Source organism: Micromesistius poutassou (genome assembly GCF_964030765.1).
Source record: "Micromesistius poutassou genome assembly, chromosome: 16".
NCBI classification, from domain to species: domain Eukaryota; kingdom Metazoa; phylum Chordata; class Actinopteri; order Gadiformes; family Gadidae; genus Micromesistius; species Micromesistius poutassou.
This window is the reverse complement of record NC_140286.1, coordinates 8,459,282-8,479,401: the sequence shown is the minus strand read 5'-3', so window position 1 is coordinate 8,479,401 and position 20,120 is coordinate 8,459,282. Positions and strand designations below refer to the sequence as shown.

Genomic DNA, 20,120 nt, shown 5'->3' with positions numbered 1-20,120 from the left:
AGGTATACATATATATATATCTATATATACAGTATATATATCGATGGATTCAGCAGTATTTCACGTGCAGATTCCTCAGGCTTCTCGCCAGCCCTGCCATGCTGGCTGAACTTATTGCCCTGTGGTGTCCTGTATTTCCCCAGATCACATGTGAACAGATACGTAAATAATTGAGGAAAAGACCATGTTGAAAAGAATGGAAAATAAAATGGTGGTCATGAAATATGAATACCAAAACAATACAAAAACAAAACAATGAATAAAAACATGAAAAAACATAGATGCTAAACGTGGTATGAATGTGATATGAAACCACCGCTCATTACCAGTGGCATGATAGCACAAGGGGAAGGCTATAACAAAAGGTAGGATTGAATACATGAAGGGATAAAATATGACCATAAACAAACAGAAGCTGTGCGCTCGTGGGCGGGCTGCACGGGGAACCGGGGTTTGTTTACCGCAGCGCGAGCTCGTTCCTCAGGTGTGTTTTCCCTCTCACTTTCTCAACCCCGAAGCTAAGCTAACGTGTGACCTTTGACCTCCCTCAGGGTACCGACGGCGAGGCAGGTCCAAGAGGTCAACAGGGCATGTTCGGCCAGAAGGGAGATGAGGGCTCTCGTGGATTCCCAGGTCTGCCCGGACCCATCGGACTGCAGGTACGCACCGCCAAGTCATCTCTGGCCCCTCCCGGGCCCCTACCGGACTGACATCAAAATGTGTATGTGTGCCGTCAAACACGGCACACACACACAACACACACAATACATAAACAACCCCTCATAATGTCAATGCTGTCACACAATGAGCTCTTGACACACAATGGTCCCTTAAGATCCTATAAGCCTCCATTGTTTTGTTTCCCCCCACACACATCATTTACATAACCACAGCCAAACACACCCTAATTTATTGATACCGCCTTGACTTCTAATAACATTTAGCATAGCTCCCGGGCAAACAGTGTTTCGCCTGCCATTATCTCTCTCTCTCTCTCTCTCTCTGTCTCTCTCTCTCTCTCTCTCTCTCTCTCGCTCTCTCTCTCTCTCTCTCTCTCTCCCCCTCTCTCTCTCTCTCTCTCTCCCCCTCTCTCTCTCTCTCTGCCTCTCACACTGTCCCCATCTCTTGCCCTCTCTTTCACACTCTCTTGCTTTCTTTCACTCTCTCTCTCTTTCTCTCTCTCGCCCTCTCTCTCACACTCTCTTCTTTGCTATTATTTCCCTCTCCCGCGATTTTGCTCCCTCTGCATCTCACGCTGTCTTCCTCTCTCTCTCTCTCTCTCTCTCTCTCTTGCCATGCTAACTCTATATCTTTCGCCTCCTCCCAGAGCGCAGACAGTGTTCAAGTAAAATCCATGCCCATCGCATGCATTTTGAGTCTAGTGTTTGGCATGTGGCCGTGGTGTTAAAGTTAAGACAGCCCCTATTGGTTTCCAGTCATACTGCATCATTATTAAGTGGTAAATGGTGCCCCTGCCTGTAGCACTCACAGGCCTGACTAAAACACCAGCTGCTCTGACAGGCGGCTAGCCCAAGTGTTGACACACATCAAAAGCAATGAAGCCTCCATTTGCTGTCTGCATTGATAGCTGCTTCATAGCCATTAGCGCTATTAGCATACATGTCCTGTGTTTGCAATTACAGAGGAAATGCTACAAAGCAGTTTTGGCCATCATTAGGTTAATGTGAATCAAATGGTTTGTTTTTATAAATTTTATCCTCTTTTTGTCTTTTGGAGCCGATCCAAGCTTTAGTTAGTTAAGTGCTTCCTGGTGAAGGCTTTTATATGCTACTTTTCTGTGTGATGTCACGTTCGATTTTTCCCTCTCAAAAAATACAGTGTTGCAGAGAGGAGCCCCAAAGGGCATAGTTTAATACCATTGAGCCTTATTAAAGAAATCATCTTTAGGTGTAGTGACTAAAGAAACAGACCCCTTTAAATCATCTTCAAGTTAATTATCCCAAAGACTGGCTGAGGATGAAATTAGGGCTGTCACGCTGGTCAATGGGACCAGATAACATTGTTATTAAGTGCAATTGGCTTTTAATTGAGCATAATGCACTCCATCTCCACACTTTCAATTCTGTTTGGCCAAGCTGCCCTTCAAAAAGATGGCAACAGCCATTGCAAGCTCAGCGTTTTTGATTCAAATATCTGTCGCCACGTTAATGATTTTCTTTCTTTTGACTCTGAAGAAATGAAAGGCTTTTGATTTGAAAGCCTTATGACGGGCGGGACTGTGTTTGCGGGGGGAAATATCAGAAGGTCCTCCTCTTGTAGCATCTGAATCCCTCAGACTGAGAGGGTAAATATCAGCTTTGATTAAACCCGAGTGTCCTCATGGTCCAACTTGAGTGTGGAAAACAGAGGTTAATGCCAGGCCATAAGTAAACCTTTATCGATCTACTCTGATCTAATGCCTTGCACGAGTGCCCAAGAGCGGTGTCTGAGAGTGTGTGTGTGTGTGTGTGTGTGTGTGTGTGTGTGTGTGTGTGAGTGTGTGTGTGTGTGTGTGTGTGTGTGTGTGTGTGTGTGTGTTTGCTGTGTGTGTGTGTGTGTGTGTGTGTGAGTGTGTTTGCGTGGGAGTCTCTCAGCACCTCACCTCCTCCCCCAGCCTTCTGGTTCACACCTCATGCTTTATCAATTTTCCACACCCACTGACAACACTTTCTCCATCACCGTGACTACACACCCACAGTCGTCATAGCTACATATAAACGAGCCTCCTCGTTCGCCGGATCGCGTGGCGCATCGGGGGAAAAATGAGCATGAATTGTGGTGAATCATACGTGGTGGCGGTGACGGATCTACCTGTCATCTCCGTTCCACGCTTAACTTATCATGCATGGTGCCCCACCCCCCCCAACCTCCCCCCCCCCCCCCCCCCCCCCCCGCCAATTGATTAAGCACGCTCCGTGATCAGAGTTGAGCTAACAGAACAAGTAATGACTGTAATTACGCAGGTGGACAAAGGAACCACAATGGAAGGAGTTTTACATTATTTTCCATTGGTTTCGATTTACTTGAACAGTGTGTGGGTTAATGTGCCCCAGCGGCTACGGCTGCAACTCCCTGCACGCCGCGGTCAAACTGCTCCGGTCAGGCTCTCTTCTGGACTCCCCAAAAAGTTGCCGCCTGCAATCCCTTCACTTTATTTGCCTCCACACGTCTCACACAGAGAGATGGATGGAGCTCCCACCCCTGTAATTAACATAGGCGGATTTTCTCCCCTCACCCCACCACCACCACCACCACCACAAGAAATCCACCACACTCTTACTGAATTACAGAAGCTGCTCCTTTTGACTAATTGTGTGTATGCGGCAAACAGGTGCCGGGGGCTGAGTAAGTGTATCCCCATCCTACCCCCACCTTGCACACAGCCCCACCACCCACCACACACACACCCACCCCCATAATGTGCACTACAGTGCATTCACCTCCAACAGATCACGTCATCATTATCATCATCATCATCATCAGTGAACGTGTTTATTCTTCAGCAGGTGGTGGTGTGGGGGGTTTTAGGTGGTAATGGTGTAGATGTGCGTGGCCTGCGGCGCTGACCTTTTGCTTTGTTCAGGTAAAGCACTTATGGTTCTCTCCTCCGCTCCTTAGGGTCTGCCCGGCCCCCCAGGTGACAAAGGAGAGAACGGAGACGTCGGGGCGATGGTGAGTGCTGCCGCTTTCATTTTTGTGCTTTTAAATATTTTGTGCAGTAGCGGCGGTGGTGGCAGAGAGCACTTCAGAGTATGCAATTATGAAATTGAACACTTGAGACTTAGCGCTACACTTCAGTTTAAAATCAATGTTCTTTGAATGATCTTGCAAACCCTTTTATAAAAAATAAACCCAAAATACCAAATATTTTGTCTTTTGTAATGTTAGCTTTCCCGATCTACGACATTGACTTGAGGTTGATTTCTAACGGATGTCCTGAATTTGTCCTTTAGGGTCCACCCGGGCCCCCTGGCCCAAGAGGTCCCCAGGGGCCAAGCGGAGCTGACGTGAGTCTCAAGTTCATTCACCCCTCTTGACAACCCTGTTTTTTTGATTCAATGCAAATGTCCAATGTCAAGGACAATAAATGCTTACGCTGTTTTTTACACTACAATATACTACAAAATACCTGAAAGAAAAGCAGAGCTATGGTTAATAAATAACAAAAAGTGTTAATATTGAATATTGCTACACTTTAAGTAAGCCTTTGAGTTTGGCGTTCTGAATTCTGAGCTGATAGTTCTTAGTTCTGATGAGCAGCTTGAGTCACCTACTCTCACCTGCGACACAGGCTTTGATTCTTTGACTCTCCTCCTCCTCTTTGAGCTTGTTACTGTAATAACAGAGGTGTTTGGGGGTTTGTGTGTTTGTGTTTGTGTGTGTGTGTGTGTCTGTTTGTGTGTCTGTGTTTTCTCCGCAGGGTGCACAAGGACCACCTGGTGGTATCGGTTCCATGGGAGGCAACGGAGAGAAGGTAACGGCCAACTAGTGTTTCCAGATGGCTTCAAGCCGGCCAGATTTCCTGCGGCTTATTAATTAACTTGTGAACATAGTCATGCCAATGCTAACTCTCTTTAGCAATGCGTGAACTTGAGAATGTGGGAGAATGTTTCAGTTATGGACTGTAGATGCTGCATGCATGTGAACTGTGGCTGAAGGATTACCACTGAATGCTGGTAGACAGTACTTCGGAGGCCAGGGTGATAACCTGTCACTCTGTCACATGTGATTTTCAACAGGGAGAGCACGGGGAGTCAGGCAACCCAGGACCCGCCGGAGAGCCCGGCATGGGGGTGAGTGCAGGGTGATGGCCCATCCGTGTTAAAAATGTACACTAAGAAGATGCACTTACATGATGATGATGGACGATTTGTCTTTTATCATGGGGTCTTTCATCATCAAGGATGCCCAAGACGCTCATTTAAAAGCATAAACAATGATCAAACATTATCTGGGTGAAAAAGTAAAAAGAAGCATATCCCTGAAATGAAACTGTGTATTCACACTTAAAACCGGAAACAAAAAAACAGGGAGAATGGGAAACGAAAACGTAAATGTAAGCCTATGCATCGTAGCTAACCCACTTTACACCTTATGTTATTCTCTTATTCCACATAGAGTTTGTATTATATTTATAAGTCATTTTATATCCTTTAGGTGCCATTAGCTTGAGCAATGTACAAAACACTCAAATGTAGCACACTGTGCTTTCAATCGTCGGATTCAATCGTTTAACCAGCTGAGCCCCATTTTGCCGCGTAAGTGCACTAAAACCGCTGGCGTGTAATTTCCTCCCGTCCCACGAGAGATATTGTGGCAGTTTGTTTTGTAACTAATTCATCTCGTCGAGGGCCGCTAATTAGGCCATGTTAATTATTTGTCAGTTGAGCAATGGGGAGCACTTCACCGCCGGCTGCTCCAGCACCATGTCATGTTGATGGGCAGCCAGGTTGAGCGGGCCACCATTGCCGTCACTATATGATTAGCCGGGCCACATTGGACGGCACCAATCTAACCGTGTCACTGACGAACCAACCTGGAGGACGTCTCTATTTAGAGGCACACATTTCATTCAGGGTACCAACAAACCACACACCAGCTGGATGAGCGGCTGCAGCGGTGGAGAAGGCGTTCAATGTTTTTGTCGAATTCTAAAGAATAATTGATTACCAGATGGCCATATTTTGTTTTTTTGTGTATTATCTCTCTCTCTCCCCGGTACACCCTTGAATGTGATGCCATGGTCGGATGTAAAATCTCTCCTTCTAATGAGAGAATTAGAAGGAAGAGGGGGGTACTCAAGAGCAAATATTTATGTGTTGCCTCTCTGAGCCGTTCGTCAGGAATAATGCTATGCTATTGATGGAGCTGTCCACAGCTGTGTATCAGTCCAGAGTGACGGATAGGCCCGTTGTCAGGTCGGGTTGCTATCTCTCGAGGAGTTAGTGCGTGCCGCTGGCGTCGAGCGGAAAAAACAGCACCCTCGCCAACGGGTCGTCTAACGATCCCTTGTAATCTACCAGGCTTGTCATTACGCCCCACCCGCCGCCGGCACGCGAGTTTCAATCTGTCTGATAAAGTTTCATCCCGATGTCGGGCCAATCTAGGGGGTTTGATGGTTAGATCTTGATTCGTGAGGGGCAGAGCGAAGGTGTTTTGTTGATGTTTCACCATGGAAAGACCCCTACGAAGAAGGATCTGTCAAGTCCCTGTTTGGCATTCACTTCTTACCTGTGGGCCATCAAAACAGACTTCATAGTTACTGGTGTCCTTCGTAAGGCTTCCCAAGCTTGAAAAAAAAAAAATGTGTGGCATTGACAACACAGTTCAGCGCACATCTTGATATCACTGGGATTTATGATGACAAAGTTACCTTCTTCAAGTATTCCTCCTGCCTCTCTTATCCCCCAGGGCCCCAGGGGAGAAACAGGCGAGAAAGGTGAATCCGGACCTCCCGGAGCCGCGGGGCCCGCTGGCGGTCGTGGACCCTCCGGTGACGACGGGCCCAAGGGAAACCCTGTACGTCAGCCCTGACACGACACACCATAGCCGGATTACACGGCAGGCTTATTGCCATGGAGACCCCGGAGACCCTGTGCCGGGGCCACTAATAGAACTGTCACTGATGCTATGACTCTTTGTCTGTGTGCAGGGACCGGTCGGCTTCCCAGGAGACCCCGGACCCCCCGGAGAGGCTGGTGTCGCTGTAAGTGCTTAATGGGGACTTTAATCAATCCAGGTGGATGCATTGGGGTTTTTGGACACCTCATTCATGGAATAGCCTTTGTTTCATCTCTCCTGGGATAGGCTATACCTATAGATGAACAAGAGAAGGTCAAATGCATTTACTCTTTTTATGGGTTTTTTATGTGGATGTCACATTTTATCTTCTATGAGATAACTCATAAGTGTTATTATGTGTAGTAAGTGTGCATTTTGTATATTTTCCCAAACAAATAGACTAGCTATAACTTATTGTATGTCAAAGTCATGCACTCACATTTTTCTTCTGTTCTGATCAGGGACTCGACGGTTTAGGAGGAGACAAGGGAGATGACGGAGACGCCGGTCAACCTGTGAGTCTGCTGTTCTTGAAATTCATTAAATTCATGCAAATCACAGTGGAATAGCGCTAACACACAATGTGTTATATATTTGACATCACATCTTTGTTATATCTAGTTTATGCATAACAATTGTAAACGTGTGGCGTTTGTTTCAATTTAGGGACCTCCTGGTCCATCTGGGGAGGCTGGAGTACCAGGCCCACCTGGCAAACGGGTAAGTACATGATGTATGAGACGCCCTCGTTGGATGTCTCACTTGTGCTCCATTTCTGCGCTATCTGAAACAATAACCAGGAGGAAAATGGTTTAATCATAATAAAAGATACAAAACAACCATGATTTATTTTAACAACAGCATTTTATAAGCTAGTTTTGGAAAAAAAACGAGTGTTTTCATCCAGAATAATGGCCTATTGTTATTTTTGACTAATGTGAAAATAGCAGAGAGTGCGTCTTAAGTTTTGGAATGTAGATGTTACTTTCAGCCTTACACTGTCACTGTTCAACATTACAACCAAATCCAACTGGAGTGTAGATAAATCCCCGACACACACACACACACACACACACACACACACACACACACACACCATTATTGAGCTCTTTTCTTTCCAACGTTTGTTTACAATTGTCCATTTACCATCATGATGTTGTATTGGTTTTCGAAGCAGCACACAAAAACACAAAGAACAAGCCAAGTACAAACTAAAGTTTGGCATGTGTTGCTCAGCCAGAGAGACTACTCCTTCTTATTCCAAGTTCATTTTGGTGTTGCATGGAGGACGGAAACACATTGGTATTCAGTGGAATACATGCTCAATCATGCCTCTCAACTTTACTGTATGGATTCAGCCAAGAGAGGCACAGCGGTTTATTCATCCTAGATTGCTTCTCTATTGCTCTTGCCTGCCAGCCGGGAAGAATATCAATATTGTGGGGTTAGCATATTTTAGACGGATCTGTGATATTCCCTGTGCTGTCATCCATCAGACGTTATGAATGAATTAAACACATATTTGGTGTGGAATTAGCAGAGCATTAACAGAGCTCCTAAAACAGTGTCTTAGGACAGGACTTGCTGTCCAAACGTCTAAACAGTGTGTGTACACTGCATACACTGCCATTACGACATTTGGACAGCACCATTGGTGGGCCTTACAGATGATCAACAGCAACAGTAAAAACAAGGTGAAATAAGCCTCAATACATTGAATGCCAGAAGCATACGATACCAGATGGGAGACAGAGTACCGGGGATGACTGAGCCAGTGCCAACTGCCAGGGGAAAGTAACATTTCCATTCTATTCGCTAGATTAGCGTTTTTCCTGGGCAATTCTGTGTCAGGAATTTCAAACAGTGGGTTCATACTGTAGGTTGATCAAGCAATTAGAAGTTCAGTGTGCTTTGCACTTTTAAGCTCAGCATTTGTATTCCGGGGGCTGTGTGTGTCTATGTGACGAAGGCTGCAGAGCAAATTAGACCCCCATTTCATTCCACATTAATGGCCTTTGTTGATATATTTTTATCCTCTCCATGCTAATTGCCAGGTTATTCTCCCCCGATATCTCTTCCAAATTGGCTCAGAGTAGGTGGTTATTGATGCGTGGGGATTGTTCGCTATAACACACACACACACACACACATTCATGCATGTACATGCACGCACAAACACACACATATAGCATAAAACACACACAGAAAGCACAAAGCACACACAGAAAGCACGAGCACATGCAAGCACGCACATGCACACACATACACACACAAAGCACACTCAGCACATACACAACCACATGGACACAATAATCTGCTAATGCATTACCACAAAGTTCCTGTATTAGTAGTTTTCTGTATTGACAATTGACCAGGTCTCTCTCTCACTCAAAGTGTGTGTGCACGTAGTCTCTCTCACTGCATTCAGTGCATTCAGTTATTGTCATTACTTGAGCTAAAAGGCAAAGCACTGTTGTGTTGATTAGAGGGCAGTTAGCTAAAAATGCTGACAGCCTTTCTATCCAAAGTGACTCACACTCATTGGTCTGACTCAACAACCACTCTCCTCAATCCTGCTGTTTAAGGCGACATTTATTACACTTGTATCAGCATGATTAATATTAGCAAAAGGTTTATTGTTCCCCTATTCATCCAGTCTTTCGTGCAAGCTAGTGATTTGGCTTGTTTGATTATGAGCCACTTATCAATACTTATAAATGCCAATGTAAAAAAGTATAATAAAATGATTAGTGACAAAGTTTTAATAAAATAAACAATTTGAATTGACTTAATTGACTTGAATTGACTTAAAATGAATTTAATTTATTTGAATTGAAGGGAATTCAATTTAATATAATATAATTTAATTTATTTAGTCGTATTCAACTGAAACCCATTGAATTAAAACCCATAGAATCCAAAGGTGTGTTAGATGGTAAACACTTCCAGATGTATGAGAAAGTAAACTCTGAATGACATACACAGATGATGAAGGACAACATATTGAGTGCTTAATGTCATTTTCTCCAGGGTCCCTTGGGGCCAGCAGGACAGTCGGGCAGACAAGGAGAAAAGGGATCCAAGGTAAGCCTTCAGTCTGACCATTCAGCCTCCTGCTCCTGCTCCTTTAGTGAGGATCCAGAGGGTATTTAATATGTACCTGTATGTAATTTCTGTAGCGTTACTACAATTTAAATTGAAACTACATATCATATGATTGCGAAAGCAATTACATTTCAATAGCATCCAGGCCATTGTGTTTTAACGACGATCTGTCACGCAGAAGAATGTGTGCAATAAGTGCAAATGGATTGTTTCATTTGAAATGGCCACCACGTGTCTTTGTCTGCATGGTGAGCAAGATTGAAATTGAGGCTGAGATGAAATCACCCGTTTGGATGACACCACTCTGGAATGAAAACATTTGCCCTTCTCTCTCCTTCACTCCCCTTCGCTGGGTCCGGGATGTTGTCATTGCGATGAGAATCCGCAGATCAAAGAACAGCGACAAACAATGAATTCTCTGGCGCTGCCTTGTCGGTTTCCCAAATTTCACATTTCTTGTCGTATTTCCGTGCGCTTGACAGACCCGAAAAAGCAGCAAACACACTCATAAGAATACACTCGCATGCACACACACATGAGCATACAGTACAGTCATTTATATGTGTGCGTACATACACATGCACACAAATGCGAAAAACATTGAGAGGGGAAGGATACGGTTTATTTGAGGCAATGCCAGGACGGCAAGCGGATCCCAGAGTGTCATATCCAGGACTAATTGGCTGTCAGAGAAATATAATCCCTCGTCAATATGTCTTCACCATTATGACGTCTGGAGGAAAACCCAATACCTAAAAGCCCCCCTGTTGCTGTTCAAGGACAAAAGCCGGGATCTGTGTGAAGATTGATCATTATGAAGTACTCAAAACCAAGGTTTTGATGCAAAACACCTTGGTAGCCTCTACTAGCTGTAAAATAACATTTTATAAATGTTGGCAAACAGATCGATTCATCACTTTTGTACTGGCCAGCAATAGTAAAAACGTGTCTTTAAAAGTTTCAATACAACGCTGTGTAGACTGGCCACAGTAGAAAAACACTAGCCCTTCTGAATGCATTGTCTACCTGCTCAAATCAATTTGTCTTTTGTAGCATTCCTCCGTACCGAAACAGGAGACACAGCCTAACTCCGCCCCTTTAGTCTTTGGTGTCAGGCTCTGTGTCATCTACCCACAGAGGTTCTGCTATATAATAACATAGGACTGCTGGATCTGAGATCCAACTGCACCGAATATCTTTTTGCATGGATCGGTATCGCTCAGACTCAAACAGATGAATATTGAATAATATTTTTGATGCTGTATCTTCTAATAGGGAGAATACGGAGCAGAGGGACCTGTGGGTAAAACAGGACCAGTTGGAATCCAGGGACCATCTGGGAAAGCAGGTCCTGAAGGACTGCGTGGTATCCCCGGGCCCGTGGTGAGCAGAATGCACTATACACTTTTTACTTTCACTTTCACTTTATACTTTCCCTTTATACATTCACTTTATACTTTCACGTATCTCAAAAGCGAAATGTTCCTTGGAAAATGTTGTGTGTTCTCTTTCAAATCATCTTTCACATCGTCCTCGTTTTCTTCAGGGAGAACAAGGACTTCCTGGTTCTTCCGGTCAAGACGGCCCTCCCGGACCCCTGGTGAGAAACCCTTCTACCCCTTCTTCTTCTCTACCCTCTCCGTCCCCTTTACCCTTTCCACCCACTTCTACCCCTTCTGCCCCCTCTACCCCTTCCGCCCCCTCTACCCCTGCTAAGCCCTCTACCCCCTCTACCCTTTCTACCCACTTCTACCTTGCCTACACCCTCTACCCCATTTATGCCCTCGACCCCTTCTACCCGCTCTACACCTTTCACCCCTCTACCCCCTCTATGCCCTCTACTTCTTCTATCCCCTCTACCCATTCTACCCCTTCCAGCCCCCCCCCACCCCCCCAACCCCACCTATCGCCCTCCTCTAACGTGACCTCCATCAAGTCTCCTTCGGTTATAATCCAGTCTTGTCATCCCCCATAATCAGTAGCGGTTTTAGGCACGGGCGAAGCGGGCAGCCGCCCAGGGCAGCATTATTTCATGACACATGGGGGGGCGGCACGAGCACACGAGAAAAAATGTTTTATCCGCGCCGCAAAGCGGTTTTCTATTATCTATCATATCACTGTGTGGGGAATTGGCATATTGGCGCCCCCTCCGGCTGCAGGCGCCCCTGCTTGCTGAGGAGGTGCCGTCACAGAAGCGGTGTTAGAAGAGGAAAAGGGGAGGGGGGCGTGGGGGACAGTTCACCTCTGCGTCTCCCAAATGGAACAGACAAGGGGGGGAACGGGGGATCCACTGTTAGAGCAGATTAAAATCCTTAGTGAAGCCTGCAGGCTTATGTGATAAACTACGGAGGAACGCGGTCGCTGAGCTGCCCTGCCCCAACATTGCATGAGATGTTAAACTCAGCTACAATCGCCGCCCACCACGTCCACCATCATCCAAAATTTGATGTCAACAGACCAAAAATAGTCAGAAAGCCTACAGAAACTATAGATAGTTAATGTGACAATCACATTATTAGAAATAGACTTGGAGCAATGATTTACAAACAATTTTTTTGGGAGCAAGCATGCTTTTGCAAGTATCTTTCACTCATATTGTTATGATAAGGGTTAGGCTGTTGGTGCCCCCCACCCCCCAACAAAAAATATTTTTGTTAGTTTTTTTCGGGGGGGGGGGGCGGGGGGGGGGGGGCACTCGGAGGGGGTCTCGCCCAGGGTGTAATTCAATGTAGAACCGCCACTGCCCGTAATGATAATCCCTTATCTTAAACTAAGGTCCCTTGTGTTTTGGGTTTTTTTGGTGCGTTACGATCTATCACTTCATCAACATTCACCAAGCACTTATGTGACAGCAGTTGATCCTATTTGTGCTATGATAGCCCCAGAGGGGGGGTGAGGTGAGGCTGGCTCTCCCAGCCATCCCTCTGAATCTCTTCCATGCTTTTAATTCGCTTTGCTGACGATGTTTGACGGACTCTTTCTCCCCTCCACAGGGACCCTCCGGTCTCCCAGGCATGAAAGGCGACTCGGGCCACAAAGGAGAGAAGGCAAGGCGTTGTTATTATGATGCTAATCTCAAATTGCTTCATTGTGTGCTTCCCATATCTCTCCCGTGCGTCTTATCTGAGGCCTTCCGAAAGTAAGCAAACATCTCAGGCGGCTTTACCTCCATCTCTTCCTCCAGCTTTCTATTGCTATATTTCTGCCTGGCGAGAGGAAGAAAGCGGTGTATTCATTTGCGAGTTAAACTCCAAACCTTGAGTGTGTATAGACTTTCCACATACTGATTGAATTAGGGAGGTATAAGCCACATCAAATCCTCTCTGGGCTGTGGTCATTGGCACGGTGCCAGTGGAAAAGCAACAGATGGCCTTCACTCTAAAGCAGATGCAGAATGCAGGGGTGCCATGGTTAGAAGTGACAGTCATCATAAACACAATCATTTTATATTGTGAGAAGTGTTCCGGCCGCCCCCCCAGAAAGACTTTTTTTAATTAGCGTTCCTAGAGTTAGACGTGCAAGCTCCTATGACAAAGGAGCCCAATTTGCTTATTTTTTTTTTTTGGCACTGCCAAATTACTAATTACTATGCTTTGTTGTTTCTATTCTGATCTTTTTTCTGGTCTCTTTGTGTTCTGTGTGTGTGTGTGTGTGTGTGTGTGTGTGTGTGTGCGTGCGTGTGCCACCCGCTTCCTTCTGGTTTTAGGGTCACCCTGGTCTGATCGGTCTGATCGGACCCCCCGGTGAGTCAGGAGAGAAGGGAGACCGCGGCTTGCCAGGACCCCAGGGTACCGGTGGAGGAAAGGGTGACTCCGTAAGTACAACCCCCCGGCCCCCAATTCAGGCAGACCATGCTCTCTTTAAACATCCAACCACTACATCTGAAATCCCCTGGCCCCTAAACCAATCAGAGAGAGCCATCGCCAGAAGCAGGGTTACCTTTGATCCCTGAAGTGGGACGGGAGTGTTTGTCCGACTGCCCCCACAGGTGAATTGAAGTCCTTGCTGTTTCTGTGTGTCTCATCAGGGTATCGGCGGCTCTTCCGGACCTCTCGGTCCTCCCGGCCCCCCTGGTATTCCCGTAAGTTCTTTCTTGTACATCCAGTAAGCCCACCCACCAGGGGCCGTTGATGTTGAGTCTGTGATGTATTGACGTTGACAACGTGTCATTTCTTTCCCCCTGCAGGGCCCCCATGGCTCAAAGGGATCCAAGGGGTCGTCTGTAAGTTACCCGACTGCATAACATTACATTTCACACTCTTCCAGCATTTTTATACAAGCACTTCCCCAATAAGTACAATTTTATTCACCCCAATCCCACGGTGCATTAATGTCTCTTCGACCTTGCCCTCTCTTTGCTTCCTTACAGGGAACCAGCGGTCAGAAGGGAGACACTGGTCTGATCGGACCCCCAGGACCACCTGTAAGCATGCTCTGTTGTTAATGCTGCTCTGTGTTATTCCATACTCATACTGTTACGACTGCAGCGATTTATTCCATCACTTTTATGAAATGCAGTGAATGTGTGATGGTTATTTAGTACAGTGTCCTTTAGTGATGCCTAAGTTCTGCCCTCTTTCTGAACACAAAGGACATTAGGCACAATTGGGATTCCTAAACACGGATACCGTTTCCAATGTAAGGATTAGGGTTAGAAATAAATAATCAATATTTTGGTAACAGTAATATATTTCATATTCATTTATATGTAATGCGCATCCCACAAGGTGATGCGCTTAAGTCTCCCCCCAACCTCACTGCAAATACACACTGACACTTCAAGATACGGTTCAGGTCTCTCCTCTCTTGATAGTCTGGGACTCTCTACTTTTGGCCAACATATGAAAACTATTTTAGACAAGATTGTCTTTGTTATTCATCCTCAGCACCGCTTCGGAACGGGTGTGTGTGCGTGTGTGTGTGTGTGTGTGTGTGTGTGTGTGTGTGTGTGTGTGTGTGTGTTTGGGGTGCAAATTTACCAAGCTCAAACAAGATTGTCTCTCCAGTCATGCACAATGCCATCGTCAGCTAGCACGTCTCGGTACTCCCGGCGACCTTGATCGCAGGGACTCCTCCCCGACGCAGATCAAACACGCTCAGCACGAGCCGGCGGGATGCGCCGCACCGCAACCTCTCTAACCCCCCCTACCCCCCCCGCCCCCCCCCCCCCCCCCCCTTTCTCCCCCCCTGTAGGGTCCCCCCGGCGACATCATCCAGCCCCTGCCCATACAGCAGGGCTCCAGGAAGAACAGGCGGCAGGCGGACCAACCCCAGGCGGACGAGGCGCTGGCCGACTACGGCATGGACGCCGCGTACTCGGAGGGCATGGAGGACGTGTTCGGCTCCCTCAACAACCTCAAGCAGGACATCGAGCGCATGAAGTTCCCCATGGGCACCCAGGACAACCCGGCCAGGACCTGCAACGACCTGCACCTCAGCCAGCCCGAGTTCCCAGACGGTGGGCGCCTGGTTGCTGATTGGATGAGAGGAGGGGGGGGACATCACCGGGGACACAAACAATGATCATAATCATAATCGGATCATTTATAATAATTGCACATCAATTGTTTGTGCAGAAAATGCATCCAAACATAATTAGCACAAATGATTCTTGACTTTATTACTTCTATTAATAAAATGCTTGGTACAGCAATAACAGGAAGAGATTTAAGAATCCATGCAGAGTTAATCATTAATTGCTGCGTCTAACGAGCGTTTCCGTCAACTGTTGCCTAACAGCCGGGAAACGCCGGCGTAACAATCAATAGGAGTTGCTCCTGCCTGTCGGTACTTGTACGAGCGAGGCGAGTGCACCTCACAGAAGCCCGGTCCAAACAAACAAATCAAAGAGCTCCTATTCTCGACGGCGAGTGCCACTGCCTCAGCTCACCACTTTGGCTGATAAGCAATGACATCATTCTTTATACTTCGACGGCTCTGCAAGTGCAAAGAACGGCGTTGTGTCGCGTCTTCAGTGGACCCCTGGGGTTAGGTGTTGTCCAATAGACCCTTTTCACTCACACACATCGTTCATAACACTAATTATAGGTTGGCTCCTTTATTGTTCCAGGGCACTGGTAGTAGACTAGACTAGGGAAGATAAGTCTACTAGCCATGCCCTGGCACAGCACAGCACAGGTTGTAAACACTCCTTAATCCCTGTGCTTTGGGGGAAGTGACAATCAGAACGTTTTCGAGAACAGCTTGTTCCTTCAAAAGCTACAATCACACTAGAAAATAAACGTCTGCTAGTCGAGTGTGAAGTAATCTATTGTGGAGCAAGTTCAGGAGTGAAAGTTGATGGAAGCCCCCCCCCCCCCCCCTCATACAAATTGACACCCTGTGTGTTTGTTTACAGGTGAATACTGGATCGATCCCAACCAGGGATGCATAGGGGACGCCATTAAGGTCTTCTGTAACTTCACTGCCGGTGGCGAAACCTGCATCTTCCCAGACAAGAAGTCCGCAGGAGTAAGTCATGAGTCAATGCAGCTCACCCAAAGGCACTTAGAAGAACCGCAAAGAGGTCAAGTTGTTATTTGGAAAAACTTTGTAGTGATTTGTTTTACAAAGCTGTTTGTTACTTGCAGTGCTATTGTTGTCGCTATTGACTGTCCTGTTGTTTGTTAAATTGTATTGCTTCTTTTTTCAATCTACTTCTAAGTCAATTCCTCCTTTGTGTAAATGCTCTTTGTGAACATCTCATTCTCCTTTTCAATCTCGGAATACGATTTGTACGATTTGTAAAATGCAAATGCGGTACTCTGAAGTTTTCAACGACAGGCTTCTGTGGTGTCTGACCACACCAACAGTGACTTTCTAACACTTTGTTTTTCTCTCTCATCAGGTTAGAATTTCCAACTGGCCCAAGGAGTCTCCAGGTTCATGGTTCAGTGAATTCAAACGTGGCAAGATTGTAAGTTAGCCAAAAATCTGTTACAGCCTCTCTACAATTTAAATTAAAAGTAATTATTTTCATTTAGGTTGTTTCCCTCGGTCGACATAATACATGCGTTTGTCATATTCTGCTTCTCAAAGTCAAAGTCAAAGTCAGTTTTATTGTCAGTTACTTCACATAGACATACAAAGTAATTGAAAAGACGTTACCCACTATCCCACAGTGAACAGATACAGTGACAAGACAACAGATAAGACAAGATATATCCTAACATAGCTCATCGTCCACTGATTCTCCCTCCCCTCTCTCCCCTTTTCCATTCCTTTATCTATGCCTTTATACTGTATTGATTATTCCATTCTCTCTCCTGCTTACCCATCTATTCTCCTCTTGCCCATTTATCTCCCCCCCCCTCCTCCCTGAACCCCCACAAAACATTCCCTTTCTTTTTTTTCCTCCTTTCATTCCTTCCATTCCTTCTTTCTTTCTTGCTTACTTTCCTTGGTCCCATTTTACCATCTTCCTTCTTTCTTTCCATCTTTCATTTTCTCCTCTTCCATCTCTCTCTCCCTCCGCTTTGCTTCCCCTGACTCTCACCCATTTCCCTCCCCCCTCCCTCCCCCCATCCACCTCTCCCCGCAGCTGAACTACGTGGACGTGTCGGAGAACACCGTCAGCACGGTGCAGATGACCTTCCTGAAGCTGCTGAGCTCCTCGGCGCGCCAGAACTTCACCTACATCTGCCACCAGTCGGTGGCGTGGTACGACGCCAAGGCTGACGACTACGCCAAGGCGCTGCGCTTCCTGGGCTCCAACGACGAGGAGTTGTCCTACGACAACAACCCCTTCATCAAGCCCCTGTCGGACGGATGCTCGGTAGGGCCGTGTGTGCACGTGGGGGTTTTATTGCTGCTTTTGGGGGCTTTTATCTGGGATTTTGGTAACGCGATAAATGGAACCCCGCGTCATGTCTTACATTTACATTTAGGGTATTTAGCAGATGCTTTTATCGAAAGCGACTTACAATAAGTACATTTGTCAGAAGAAAGAGAAACAACATTATATCGCCGTCTGTACATTAAAGATGTTCGTAGAAACAAGTGCCAAGCACTAATTATTGCTAGGTTAACCCATTTCCCGTATACAACAAAGATAGCTAGGATAGCTATCCCCGTACACAACAAAGATAGTTAGGATAAGATACCACACGATGCTAAGTACTACTTCTAAGTGCCAGGACGTACAACAATAAGTGCGTACACTCTCTGCACAGCTCCTTTTCTATGCATTTCTGTGTTGAGCCTAACTCGAAGCCCCCTGTTGTGTTGCCGTGTGTCCACAGCTGAGGCAGGGCTACTCCCGCTCCGTGCTGGAGATCAACACCCCTCGCATCGACCAGGTGCCCATCATCGACGTCATGCTCAACGACTTCGGGGACTCTAACCAGAGGTTTGGCTTTGAGGTCGGCCCCGTCTGCTTCCTCGGCTAGACACCAACCGATCTAAACTGCACCCCCCCCCCCTCCACCCAGACCCCCCAGCCCCCTAAGACCCCTGACCTAACCGCCCCCCCATCGCCCTCCCATCTCCCGTCCACATCCCCCACTGACGGACAGGGCCGGGGGCGGGCACCGTGAGCAAGGCATGCAGCGGGCCCTCCACCATCTTTGACCCTCTCTCCTCGCGCTCCAAAACCTGTGTCGGTGCCGTCAATGTGTTTTTTTTGTTTTGTTTTGTTGTTTTTCTGTTTTGGTTGTTTTTTTGTTTTTCCCTGACCAAGAAGTTCCACTCAAGCCCAGAGGAGAAGAGGTAGAAGAAGATGAAGAAGGAGAGGAAGAAAGCCCAAAAGCCCTATTGTCCAAGCATAGACCAGGACCACCGTAGACCAGGGATTGGGGGGGGGGTGGAGGAAATGGAAGAAGGTGGAGGTGGGGGGGGGCCTTTTTAGGTCCAGAATCACGTGACTTTGACTCTGAGATAAAAACCAGGAGGGCCATGGAGAGAGAAGGACGTTTCATGCCGTGGCGGGACACAGTGTCACACTTTGCTAGCAAACAGAGAGTGTTTATCACCTCCCCTCACTCACCCACTCATTCACTTTCTCTGAGCTCTGTCTCCCCCCCTCCCTCCTGCCCACCCATCTCGTCGCACTCCCCCCTCCCTCTCTCTCTCCCTCTCTCTCTGATTGCTCCAGGTGCAGCTCTGAATACAACCACAGAGGTGCTTTTTGTGCTGAATCACGGAACACCCTAGGTGCTAAAACAAAAATCCATTTGATAAAACTGTAATTATTATTATTATTATTATTGTTATTATTTTGTACAATACTGTTCCTTTTTGAGTCCACTTCCGAAAGCTTGCATGTGTCCCGGCTCCTAAAAGTTAATGTTTGGTAATCTATATAGAAATAAATTTGCAATGAATATATTTGTTTGTTTTGAAAATGTCTGGCTAAGCCCTCATTGGTTTTAAAAAAGTATTGTTATGCTATTATATATACATTAATGAGCTAAAAAAATATCCCTAATTTGTAAGTAAAGTTCATTTTGTAAATAATAATAAGCTTTTATTTTTGGACCCTTCAACAAAGAACAACCTAAAATAACATCATGATACATTGCATTTCACCATAACCCGTTCATGTTGTAGTGTTTACATATTAATCGCTATTCCCATTATTAATTTAACCTTTAGAGACGATAAGATAGTAATATAAATATGGATCAACTGTTTTTGTGCAGGATCAACTCAATAAGGGAATATTTTTCCCAAATAGACTTTATTCTTCCAAAAGGTATACCTCAGTTTCTCCCAAAAAAAACGGGATGTTTTCCATATATATAGGCCTTAATTATACAATTAAGTTGATATATGTGGGGGGAAGATTTCTTTTAACAAAGGGAATAAAGCCTATTTGTGACGTTTTATTTGTCCAGTTTGTCTATGAATGCACAAATCGATCCTGTCAACATCCACTTTTGTAACTATGACGAAGTGTGTCGTGTTTTCATGTGCTTTGGATGGTACTTTCAAAAGTATTAAAACTGGATTCTGAACAAAGCTGGGTTGAAGCTCTGTGTTGTTGCCGACCGGTGTGCAGTCAAACGCTATCAGTGGACCTGTCTCCCATGATCCTTTGCCTTCCACAGCCGCACATTTCCGTTTCACTTCACCGGGATTTCAAAAGGTTTTAGTGATATCAAAGTATTTGGGTTTGGTGACTACATTTTCTGTCCTGCGTTTTTTTTTTTTGTTCTTTCTCTGACTCCGGGGTGACTTTGATCAACATCTTTCAGCCTCTCCATCTCCTTGGCCTTCCACAGTGACACAACCCATCTCCAGAGATGCCTCTTCCTCTCCCCAAACCTGTGTCATTATGTTTACAACCCATGTAAAACCTTGAATAAATATTTGGTGCCATGCCAAATAAATGCTCATCGCGATGGTTTGCTTTCACCTGAACATCACAGCATGCCACATGTGTTATGCCACGCACAGCCAAGCGGTTTCTGTAACAAAACACCATGATAGATCTGGTAACCTGTCAGTGGTCTGCA

At 46.0% G+C, this 20,120-nt stretch overlaps 1 protein-coding gene across 1 annotated transcript in view; it reads left to right on the top strand.

Annotated features, from left to right (window-relative positions):
* The window catches only part of LOC311360410 (collagen alpha-1(XI) chain-like), an 84,659-nt gene extending 66,226 nt beyond the window's left edge, over window positions 1-18,433 (top strand). The window contains exons 46-67 of the mRNA XM_084480483.1: window positions 552-659; window positions 3,619-3,672; window positions 3,954-4,007; window positions 4,421-4,474; window positions 4,740-4,793; window positions 6,412-6,519; window positions 6,653-6,706; window positions 7,023-7,076; window positions 7,228-7,281; window positions 9,592-9,645; window positions 10,942-11,049; window positions 11,213-11,266; window positions 12,660-12,713; window positions 13,373-13,480; window positions 13,694-13,747; window positions 13,853-13,888; window positions 14,036-14,089; window positions 14,860-15,124; window positions 16,025-16,137; window positions 16,514-16,582; window positions 17,207-17,440; window positions 17,907-18,433. Coding sequence (XP_084336609.1) covers window positions 552-659; window positions 3,619-3,672; window positions 3,954-4,007; window positions 4,421-4,474; window positions 4,740-4,793; window positions 6,412-6,519; window positions 6,653-6,706; window positions 7,023-7,076; window positions 7,228-7,281; window positions 9,592-9,645; window positions 10,942-11,049; window positions 11,213-11,266; window positions 12,660-12,713; window positions 13,373-13,480; window positions 13,694-13,747; window positions 13,853-13,888; window positions 14,036-14,089; window positions 14,860-15,124; window positions 16,025-16,137; window positions 16,514-16,582; window positions 17,207-17,440; window positions 17,907-18,053 — 1,944 coding nt within the window. The 3' untranslated portion in view covers window positions 18,054-18,433. The remainder of the gene's footprint in view (window positions 1-551; window positions 660-3,618; window positions 3,673-3,953; window positions 4,008-4,420; window positions 4,475-4,739; window positions 4,794-6,411; window positions 6,520-6,652; window positions 6,707-7,022; window positions 7,077-7,227; window positions 7,282-9,591; window positions 9,646-10,941; window positions 11,050-11,212; window positions 11,267-12,659; window positions 12,714-13,372; window positions 13,481-13,693; window positions 13,748-13,852; window positions 13,889-14,035; window positions 14,090-14,859; window positions 15,125-16,024; window positions 16,138-16,513; window positions 16,583-17,206; window positions 17,441-17,906) is intronic.
* Window positions 18,434-20,120: the final 1,687 nt, after the last annotated feature.